The sequence below is a fragment of the Lutjanus erythropterus genome, chromosome 14, assembly GCF_056507025.1.
Source record: "Lutjanus erythropterus isolate fLutEry1 chromosome 14, fLutEry1.hap2, whole genome shotgun sequence".
NCBI lineage: Eukaryota > Metazoa > Chordata > Actinopteri > Lutjaniformes > Lutjanidae > Lutjanus > Lutjanus erythropterus.
Window position 1 is genome coordinate 8,590,930 of NC_139330.1, and position 11,944 is coordinate 8,602,873.

Here is an 11,944-nt window from a genome sequence, read left to right on the forward strand (position 1 = left end):
CTGTCTAACTGGCAATATACCATTTATTTGTGACATTTCAGTACTAGACCTTCACTGTAAGAAAAATACTGCATTTTATCAGGAAACCCTGATGAAGGCAATCTTAATTTGAGTTCAAATAATGCAAAATATTCACCAAAAGTGTCTGTTTAGGAATTGTAAGGAATCATTAATAATCTCATAAAATGTGTAGATGTGTATTACAGTTAAATTGAGCAAAATGTTAATGGGGTCTGGCAGGCAGTCACTAAATTCATATTCCAGAGTATTTTCAGCACAAGGGTGGATTCACTATAATTCACGACCTTTAGGCATACCCTTATTTACCATCAGTGCATGCAGGTACTTTCATGTATACATTGTCCTCTTAAAAACAAACAGTGTTGCATTTAACACCTGAGTTAGGAGCAAACTTTAAGAGCTGTTTGACTAAGGATTACCTCTAGAGGATGTAAACACAGACTAAGGATGCTTCATCACACTTTGGCTGACTGGACACAAACATCCTCCATGCTCACTGTTGCAATATAATTTATATCCCATTTCCATCGTTGCTCAATGTAACTCTTGCTTAATTTCACGCATTTAAGCTTCCATTTCACAACCCTCAGCTGCATATATCATATGTAATCCCTAAACAATAACTCTACTGGACCAAAAACCTCAATTGTTTTCTTTTGTTAGCTTTTTTTTTTTAACAGAATGTCTAATGATTGCATTGCAGGCTAACTTTACTCATCTAAAGAGTTTATTTATTCTGCTTTTGGTGTGTTTGAAGTGGAAATGGATTGCCCACCCCAACCATACACACACAAAATCAAAATGAGGCAATAAGAATGGTGCTTCAGTTGCCTCTAGGCGTGTCCCTATTTGTATTTCTGCTGTGGCATCTCATTGCAGATTTGCGTATAGGGTTGCTGCTGTCTAGTCCTCACCTCTCTACTGGAGGCCCCTCCCTGTCTGTGATCCCACCCTGTCTTCCCATCACCTGCAGATGTTATAAAAGAGGCCGAGACAAAGACAACTCGGCTCACAAAAAGGGAAATCACTGCCAGGGAGTCTATTTACAGTAGAAAGGTGAGGATGACGTCCACGGCAGATCGACTGGTCCATCAGCAGAAGAGGGAACAAGGCATTGGCACCAAGCAGCACGCAGTCAAGTTCGCCGGGCAGGACTATGATGCCCTGCGCCAGCAGTATTTGCAGAGTGGACGCCTGTTTGAGGACAACTGCTTTCCAGCTGAGCGCAAATCACTGGGCTACAAAGACCTGGGACCATATTCACACAAGACCAGGGACGTTGTTTGGAAAAGACCAAACGTAAGAAGACACACACAAAAATACACAATTTGTACTGTGATATCATACTGTGGTTGGTTGGTGAGTTTTGGAAGTGGGTATTAGGTGTTTTTCTTTGGTTTGACTGACACTATTTAAAGGGACAGTTCACCCCAAGATCAGAAATACTTTTTGTCAACAGTAGAAAGTAGTTCCAGTGGATTGTACTGCAGAAAAAATTGTTCTGGTAGATTCTACTGTTGAAAGAAAGTAGTTCTAGTAGATTCTATTGCAGAAGGAACATACATATGTATTTTTGATTTTGAGGTGAACTGTCCCTTTGATCTCTTTAAGCCAAGAAGCAGAAGTAAATTTAAAAAGTGTAGCTGCCTATGTTACCAGCTAGTTACTTACTTGAGCTCTAAATATTGTAGTAGTAGGTTTAAAAAGAGCTAAACAGTCCTTTCACAATATTAATACTCAAAGTGAAAATAAGCTCTATATCTTTTGTTTGTGTGGGCAGCTGCATAGATAAAACAAAGCTGATTTCGATATTAGAGATCAAACAAAGACTCTGTCTGAACAGGTGCTGCATTTCCACCCAAAGTACCCGGAACTTTTAGTCACAGGAACTACTTTTCAAGGATTCAGAGGTTCCATCAGGCCATTGTTATCTGTGTTTCCACTATAGTCTAAAGGCCTTTGATGTATGAAAAAGTGATTGTTTGACTTGACTTAGCTTGACTAAGGCATGGACTCAAAGTTTCATAGTTTCATAGACTTTGTTTCCTACTTTCTGATGAAGGATACCTGATGGTTACTTTTGCAATTTGAATGCAAACATAGATTCAAAATCACTGAATGGTATTTCCTGTTTCCAGCTCAGTAGCGTAATACTGTTTCTCAAAACTTTACTGACAAATGTGTGACTGTTTTGTGGTTTTCTTCAGGAGCTGTGCTCAAACCCAAAGTTCATTGACGGTGGAGCCACAAGGACCGACATTTGCCAAGGAATTCTGGGTAAGTGACAGGAAAGATGGTGGGTGCACAATTTAATTAACAGACAGGTGAATGAATGATGGAGTGTTTTTGTTTTAAGAAGGGAACTACAAACATCTCTGGTTGCCAATAAGCCAAATGAAACATTCATCACAGCTGGAGTTTGTTGAAACATGATGTTCGCAGCACAGCTGCACTTTGGTGAACAACATGTATTACTCAATCTCAGAGCATGTATCTGCTCTTACTGTCCAGGTGACTGCTGGCTGCTGGCTGCTATAGCCTCTCTGACTCTGGACCAGCGGTTCCTGACTCGTGTGGTGCCCCCCGGACAGAGTTTCACCGATGGTTACGCCGGGATATTTCACTTCCAGGTTATGCCTTTCTCATCTGAACACTAACCCTGACCTTGCAGGAGTGGTTTTGGGTCTATGTTTTCTCCTTTTTTTCTTTGATTGTCTTATTTCTGTCAGACCACAGGATGATGAATTATGTCATGGGTCAATCCAAAGCAGAGGTGTGTCCAAGTCATTGTTTTGCAAACACAAGACGGTCTCTAATCTTTGCATTTGCATCCCAAGTCAAGACAGAGTCCCAAGCCCTAAACTTTAAGTCTTGAGTCTTAACCCTATAACATCATTAGATCATACTTGATGCATGACTTTGTGAGATCTCTGCAAGATCAATATGATCATTTTTTAACTGAAAAAAAAATTGTATGCAATCTGAGACATGTCTTCTGCCCTCTGGTGGATTATCATTGCACTGCAAGGAGTTGCAGGCCTGTGAGTGCAAAATTCAACATGACTGCCTTCTTGTAGTGACTCACAAGCTGACCTGGAAATCTTTGCTAATAAAAAAAAAGTTATAGTAAGAGCAACAGTTTAGTTAGTTATTGTCATTAATATTTCAATATGAATACTTGTTGTATAGGAGCAACCTATAATTACAGTCTTATGTTTCAGCAGTGATCTTGCAGTGATCTTATCAAAATGTCAATTCAGATCTTGTTCTTTAACAACTCAACCTCAATCAACAAGTTCCTCCTATCAGTAGAAGTACTTTTAATATATTCTGGTCAATTTCAACAATAAACGAGTTGAGCCAGTTCTACACTTTCCCCTGCAAAGCTAATCAATATTTCACCAAATTATGAAAGCAAATATCTTGCGCCCGCATACAAATTTTCAACAACCATGTAGAGTTTCATGTATAAGTTAAGACAAATCCAGCATTGTAGTTAATAAAACAGTCTTATATCACAGACAGCTTCATGACAATTGTGCATGAAAATGCAATGAAATATTGTAAGTGTGTGTTTTATATGAATTTTAAAGCAGTCTTATGGGGTGACATGCAGACATACCATCCATGGATCATGCATTGTCTTGCTCATGAGTCGTAATGCAGGACAGTTGACTAAACTTGTTTAAGAGGTATCTGACGTTGAGTATTTACTTCTCAGTTCTGGCAGTTTGGTGAGTGGGTGGACGTGGTGATTGATGACCGTTTACCCACCAGAGACGGAAAGCTGCTGTTCGTTCACTCAGCCGAGGGCTCCGAGTTCTGGAGCGCCCTGCTGGAGAAGGCCTACGCCAAGTATGGATTGTTCCTCTGATAGCTTTTGATTCAGCAAAACATTAATGCGGTTCTCACACCTGTTTACATTTGATACCATTGGAAACTGAAAATCATTAAAAACTCTTTTCATAAGTCTGAATGTTACCTTCAGGCAACATGATATACTCTTAGAAATAAAGGTGCTAACTGGAACTATAATGGTTTCTTCAGCCCTTTTTGGTTCCAAGTAGAACCTTTTATAAATGTTCCACTTGCAACCCTTTCAGAGAGTTCTGCCAACAATCCAATCACCACCCAAGGGGTTCTACCCAGAACACTTTTATGTAATGGTACAAAGAATCCTTGATGAAACAGTTTTTCAAGCATTTCAACAACCCTTAAAGAACTTTTTTCTTTCAAAAGGGGTTCTTTGGAAATCCTGTTGGAGTCCTTAGTCTTACGAAGAACCCCTGATGAACGTTTTTTTTCAGATGGAAATGGTTTTGAGTATACCTCAGCCCTTTAGGAAGAACCCTTATTTCCAAGAGTGTACCACTGTGGAACAGCCCAAGGAAGTGAATATGTTGGTATGTTTATTTGCTGTTTCACTGAGTTGTTTACTGTGTTTACTCTGCTCTGTACCTGACAGGGTTCATGGCTGTTATGAATCCCTGGCAGGAGGAAACACTGTTGAGGGTTTTGTGGATTTCACAGGAGGAATCGCAGAGGTTTACATTTTACAAAATGCTCCACAGAACTTCTTCAAGCTCATGCAGAGGGCCCTGAAGCTGGGCTCACTGCTGGGCTGCTCTATTGATGTGAGTTTTATTTTCATACTGATTTGCACACACCAACAGTTGTACAACACGGATGTCATCAGACTGAGATGTTTGTTTTTGGTGCTTTCAGATCACCAGTGCCTATGAGACGGAGGCGTTGACAGCTCAGAAGCTTGTCAAAGGACATGCATACTCAGTCACTGGTGCAGAGGAGGTAAACAGTTTAATTCTTTGTTTCTTTTTTATTCGTTTTTGTTTTTTATTGGATGCAAATTACATTGCCTGCTGTTGCTTTCTCTCCCAGTTAAATTATCAAGGTCAGCAGGTTCAGCTGGTGCGCATCAGGAACCCATGGGGTAAAGTGGAGTGGACTGGGCCGTGGAGTGATGGGTAAATTATTATACTAAAGAAATATAAAAGTGCAACCATTTTTTTGCTCCCATTTTTGACAAGTTGAAGCAATAATAAAATCTAAGACATTTTATGCATACAAAAGGTTTATTTCTCTCAATAAACCCCACTTCTCTTGGTCCAGATGACAGGTGTGGCATACATATATATATATATATATTTTTTTTTTTCCTGGAGGGCAACACCAGGACCCACCCCACTCTGACCCTGATTGGCCACTACTTGTTGCCTTTGTTTTTTGAGTTGGTTAGTTTTTGGTATGAGGAGTGATTGGGCAAAACTGGGGTCAACGCTGCTGTGGATCAAATAACATGTGAGGCTCTCTGTCTCTCCTCCTCCCCACTGACTGCTTTGAAGATGGGAAACAGAAACACCAGGGATGTCAGTGTTCATTATGACCAGGTAAAGTAGGCTGGAGGTGAAGCAACTGCATGAACTGCAGTCTCTTCGCTGATGCATCCTCATTCGAAAAAAGGAAGCGATATAAGAATATCAGGATAGGCCATGACTCTGTCCTCCTGGGAGAAAAGACCTATAGGTGATGTGAAGTAGCCACAGTTCAGTGCCTAATAAATGTCTTTTTTCAAGACCAAACTGCTCATTTTAGAATGGCCTTTTATTGTGCCCAGTCCAAGTCACACCTGTAGAATAGTCCTGCTATTTAATCTGTATCTCTACATGCCACCCCTGTCAGATGAATGGTTTATCTTGGAGAAGTTCTGACTAACACAAATTATGAGAGCTTGAGAGAAACAAAGCTTTTGTGTGCACAGAAGAAGTCGTAGGTCTTTTACTTCAACTCATGAAAAGTAAGAGCAAAAGCTAAATTGCTGCATTTACATTTTTGTCATGTACATTCTAGCTACTGTTTATTATTTCTAAGATTTTCCTAAAACCTTTTTTCTCATCACAATTAGATCTAATGAATGGAACTACATCAGTCAAGATGAGAAATCAAAGTTGAACCATGTGGCTGAAGATGGAGAGTTCTGGTGAATCCACTGTCTTTAACCTTATGTTTATATTATAATAAATGTAATATTCAAGCAATTTTGTTGATGTTGTAATATGGATTGATAACCATAATCTGCACCAAAGCAATTTTAAAGCCTCAAATGACATAGCGTTCTTTGTTGAGAAATATGCTTGTCTCCTCAGGATGTCCTACTCAGAGTTTATCAAGCAGTTCTCCAAAGTGGAGATCTGTAACTTGACCCCAGACACGCTTATGAGTAATGACGTGGGCCACTGGAACCACAACCAGTTTGATGGGATGTGGAGGGTCGGCTCCACTGCAGGTGGCTGCCGCAATTATCCAGGTAACGGAGAAACCATATGTTTGTCAGCGCGAGAAGTTCTGTTACGTCACATGAAGAGTTACACCTTTCTGTCTGTGTTCCAGCCACTTTCTCGTCCAACCCTCAGTTTATGGTGCGTCTGGAGGACGTGGACGATGATCCTCTGGACGGGGAGGATGGGTGCACCTTCCTGGTGGGGCTGATGCAAAAGGACGTACGACGGCACCACAGGCTCGACCGCAAACTTGAGACCATTGGCTTTGCCATTTATGAGGTGTCTTATCATTTGATATTTTATATGAAATCTATGGGCGCCCATTTTCACTAGTAAAAGAAAAAAATATCCTTGTGTAAATCATAATTATGAGATTTGAAAAAAGTTAAATAGTAATTAATAATTAATTTTAAAAAGTAAAATTTTTACTTTTTATCTCATAATTTAGCTGGTGGAAATTAGCTTCCATAGAATCAGTATTCTGTATCTGACTTTTTCAACAACGGACTTTCTAAGATATTCTCTCTGTTTCCTTTTTACAGGTCCCACAGCAGGTCTGTATTGTTACATGCCAGTAATGATTGATTTAACAAACAAAAACTACTGACTGGGGTCCATGGGGATCCCAATAATGGATGGTAAATAATATGATCTGAAGAACAGCAGAAAAATAGAGGAGAGAAACTAAACATCAAACCACGAAGATTCAGTTAGAAGCTACAAAAGTACTGCATACTGAACACATGAGCATGTGTTTTGAGTATCAAAACATGCTTGCTTGAGGGGGAGAAGGCTGCAGTTTCTGTGGAAATTGGTTGGCTCCAGTCCAGAGAAGGTCCAACTTGGATGCTTTTTGGCACAGCTCGGCACATTAAAAGTGATAAGATAAGATAAGACAAGACATACTTTAATGTTCCTACAGGGAAATTGTTGTCAATTCCATCCTGCAGATCCACACAGGATAAAAAAAAATACATTTATAGGGCATTAGAGAAACACATCAGCATCTCAACAGGAAACATACACAAGACATGCAAGTTTGCACATGCACATCAACACATGGCAGTCTGCACAAACACATCACATCAACACATTTAACAATTTGACAACGGTGACCTACTACACGACGAAAGAACAGGAATGTAAGACACGCACACATCCCTCCACCCAGTGGGATGGGCGGTGGGTCACAAAAAAGTACCTGAGTTTGACTCTGTGACAATGGAAAAGCCCTAAGCAGCAAATCCTACACACTGGTCTTTTAAATCAAACAGAAAACATTGATATGAAGGCATTCAGAACAAACTGTAAAGATTAAATAAAGCACCTGTTAGATATTAAAGTATAAAATGTAATAGTACATCTGGGGTCGGCTGGTACCCCAGTCGGTAGGATTAAGGTTACAGGCAAAACAGACATCACATCTATCACTTGTTTGCTTGATTGCATTGTTAATTTCCGGGCAGCTGTTTGACAATCCACTGGTCTCCCTCAGTACAAAGGCCGCAGGAACGTTCACATAGGTCCAGATGTGCTGCTGCGCCAGAGAGCCGTGGCCATGAGCAGCACCTTCATCAACATGCGGGAACAGTGCGACCGCTTCAAACTCCCCCCAGGAGAATATGTCATCGTCCCGTCGACCTTCGAGCCCCACAAGAACGGCACCTTCATTCTCAGGGTGTTCTCAGAGAAAAAGGCTGCAGCCAGGTACACAGACTGACTGATGTTGACCTCAGAGCTTTGGCTTATACAGCCATCTAGTGGACAAAGCTCAGAGGTACCACTTTACAGTAAGACTACCCTTATAAATGATTCATAATACTTTATAATTAGGTTGCAAACGCTTTATAAACCATTAATAAGTCTGACTATAAATCATTTATAAACTTATTGTAAGGTGTTACCCAGGATGTTCTAAAATTCACAGTCATAACTTGCTATAAATGTTATTTCCCTGCACACCAACAGAGTGTGTTCAAGCTGTTAATTTTTATTGTTTTCAGTCCAATGGAGGAGGTCGTTACTGCAAATGTAGAAAAGGTAAGAAAATCTACTGATGATAAGCTGCTCTTGCAGGCATTAATGTGAAATAGTGACTTTTTGTGCTGAGAATGGAGAAAATGGATCATGTTGAATTGGAGATGCTTATTGCTTAATGGTTTAAAGGTATAATCTGCAACATTTTCCCACAGAAAACAGACTCATATCACATAATACCTTTTCAATCATCACTAGAAGTGTGGTGGTACCTGCAGAGACTCTGCTCTCCACCTGTATTTTATTATTTTTTTCTCATTGTCACCAACCCAAAACATCAATATTTGACGTCCTGATGTGTTTAGGGGCAGCTCGGACAAATCCCACTGACTATACCTTTAGTACACTGTATGTTAAAGTTTTAATATGTCACATTTCTGCTTTAACAACTTATGTTATACATTTGTCCCAGTTGTTTCCAACAATCTTCAAACAAACAAACTTTATTCTTCTTCTGTGAAAATACAGGATTTGTTGGATACGCCACAGAGTTAGGAAAATTCGGCAAATGTGTAATAACGTAACGGCCGAGTCGCGTCAGATAGATTTTCATCTCCAATGAAGGTTGTTTAACAATGAACAAAGCAAGTTTTATTTACTCAAGTTAACTTAAAATCATTACAAAAATTACCTCAACTTGTCTTTTCAAATTCAGAACTCCCATGACCCCACGCTACATGAGAAACCCCTAGTGGCAGAACTTACATATTGTGCATTTAAATTCAGCACTCATGGATATTTCAAAATGCATCATATTTGGACAGATTTATGTGTCTTTCTTTTGCAGGAGAAGGAGGTATCTGAGAGTGATGTGGATCCTCACTTCAAGCAGCTCTTCAAGCGCATTGCTGGCAACGTGAGTGGAGCAGCGTGAGAACTGACAGAAACTTAACAGCACTAAACTTGGATTGCTCACATTAAAATATACATTTTCCTAACAGGACTCAGAGGTATCGGTCTTTGAACTGGTTCAGATTTTGAACAATGTCGTCTCTCAACGTGAGTGCATTAAACATAGACTTTTTTTATATTCATTGACATGCTCTAAGAGTCGGAGCTAGCTGTGTTTTGTCACTCTCTTGCAGGTTCTGACATCAAGACCAATGGCTTCAGCCTTGAGACGTGTCGCCTTATTGTCAGTTTGCTGGATGTATCCTCTATAAATAATGAAAAATTAGTTGATGTTTGATGCATCATAACTGAAATTGTATGTGAATGATTATTAATAAAAGGCTGAGCTTTTTATAAACCTTAACATTCTCCAGAAAGATGAGAGTGCCAAGTTGGGACTGGTGGAATTCCACTCGCTTTGGAACAAAATCCAGAAATACCTGGTGAGTTGTGATTTATGTGGTTTAAAATGAGTGCTGGAACATCTGGCTGCATCTGTTAACGCAACACATGCATCTGGGTAATACAGGGGATCTTCAAAAATCACGACTCGGACTACTCTGGCACCATGAGCTGCCACGAGATGAGAGGCGCCGCCACCGAAGCAGGTAACAAACATTATCGTGTGAGGAATTTCAAACAGCAAAATCCACCAAATGTCGAACTCATTAACACTCAAAAAAATGGATGTAAATTACAGCAACCCGATCACTGACATAATCTAATCTGCCTGCAGAGCTAACACAGCATTAATTTGAACTCTAATTAAAGTGAAACATTTATATATATAACAGTAACACTGTTATATATATAAATTTCAAAGAGGGACACTGTGGCTGGAGAATATTTCAACTTGACATGTTTCCTTAATCTTGATGATATATTGTTGAATTTATGATTCATTACAGTTAATATATCCTCATTTAATTCATGAAGTGCAAACCATTTAAAGGAACAGAATAATTAAACAATAAGGCTCTTGCTCAACCGGCTGCTCTTGTTAACCAATAAATAGTTGTGCCAAACAAAACAAAGTCAAATGGGGTGCAATTACTGACAAATCTAGACAAACAAGGCAGACCAAACTAAACCAGGAGAAAACCTGTGAGCTCTGGAGAAATGCTTGTTGTACTCAGATACAAATACATTTGAAATACACAACAACAATGGATTTTTTCCCCAAAAAAATCATGACCTGGTTACTCCACCTTGTTGTGAGCAGTTTCATGTAGGAACTACTTTCTTTATACCATTAAAAGATGTAAATAAAAAATAGTAATAATAGTAAAAAATATTTTTTTTCCTTATTTTGTAGTGACCTGTCCCGTCAACTATTGCCTAGAAATTCAGTGACAATATTTCCTTTTCAAACAAGAATAAATGAATCATCATTTATTCAGATATATTACCTGCAGTCATTAGTCATCACTGAGTTTGCCACTATAGTTGACATCCATGTTTAAAAGTTATGAAACACAGAATATTAGAAATGTTTTCTGGATTGTATGAGAGAAGGCAGACATCTCTATTTGTGAAATAAAAAAAAGAAGACGGATAAAAAACACTACAGGCCAGAGGGAAAAACAAACAAACAAAACAAACAAGTATTACAAGTTGTACAAAACAAGGCTGCCAGACTTGTTCTGGGCTGCTTTATTAGAATGAGCACTGAAAAGTTGCACTACAACCTCTAATGGCTCATCACTGCGCAGAGGATTTCCTCAAGTCCCACTGTATTATTAATTACATTTCTACAACTAGTTTACTGCAAGGACACACATAACCAGATTTGCCGGTCGTATTGTGTTACCCAGCCCAAGACTATGCAAAGAATATGTAAAGGTATTTATTGGCATGCAGGTGACAAACAGAACAGGAGGTATAGATGTGCTAGTTGTCAATATTTTACTTTTATGAGCTGCATTATTCTCATTCTATTCTCAGGAAGACTTAATGATTGTCATGGCATCAGCTAGTAGAGATCCTTTAAAGAAACACAATGAACTTAAATAGACATAATCCACATGTATGAAATGCTAAAAGCTAACAGAAATGATAATTAACAGTTATTTTTCTTCCCCAGGTTTCAACATCAACAGTGGTGTGCTGCAGGCCATTGTCAACCGTTACGCTGACGCTCATTACGCCATAGACTTTGACAGTTTTGTTGGCTGTCTCATTAAACTGGAAATGCTCTTCAGTAAGTGTTAGCAAACACAACAATATCACTTCAGCGTATCATCACATTGATCTGTTTTAGAGATGCACGTTGACATGACTTGTAACCTTTCTCTCCCTCTCAATCAGAAATATTTAATACTATGGAAAGAGGTGGATCTGGGAAGATAGAGCTGGATATGCAGCAGGTGTGTGAGAGAACACAAAAACAAAAGCTTTGGTTTGTCTACATTTCTGGTTTAGCCAGCTTGTTGTATAACTTGCTTTCTTTCTTACAGTGGCTCTGTCTGGCGATCCACTAACTCTGGAGACGGAGCACTTTGTGACATCTGCTGAAAGAAGAAGCTCAATCAGTTTAAAACAGAGGAATTTCATTCACAAACACCCAATGAAAACTTTATATGCATGCTATATATTCCAGATGCTTAAACGGGGACTTCAGTGTACTGAAACAGATATGATAATATATAATCAATCAATATTATTTCTTAAATATATGCATGAAAAAATATATTGTG

General features: G+C 39.1%; 1 protein-coding gene across 1 annotated transcript; it reads left to right on the top strand.

Annotated features, from left to right (window-relative positions):
• The first annotated feature begins 864 nt into the window (after positions 1-864).
• Positions 865-11,879, top strand: LOC146315167 (calpain-2 catalytic subunit-like). The gene is made up of 21 exons (XM_084735376.1): positions 865-1,320; positions 2,229-2,298; positions 2,533-2,651; positions 3,743-3,876; positions 4,487-4,655; positions 4,747-4,830; positions 4,921-5,006; positions 5,945-6,019; positions 6,186-6,346; positions 6,430-6,599; positions 6,863-6,874; positions 7,816-8,027; positions 8,324-8,360; positions 9,145-9,213; positions 9,299-9,356; positions 9,443-9,507; positions 9,623-9,691; positions 9,778-9,856; positions 11,332-11,448; positions 11,556-11,614; positions 11,705-11,879. Exons 1-21 carry the CDS (start codon positions 1,084-1,086, stop codon positions 11,726-11,728), a joined length of 2,106 nt encoding a protein of 701 aa, XP_084591502.1. The 5' UTR covers positions 865-1,083; the 3' UTR covers positions 11,729-11,879.
• The last annotated feature ends 65 nt before the right edge of the window (positions 11,880-11,944 follow it).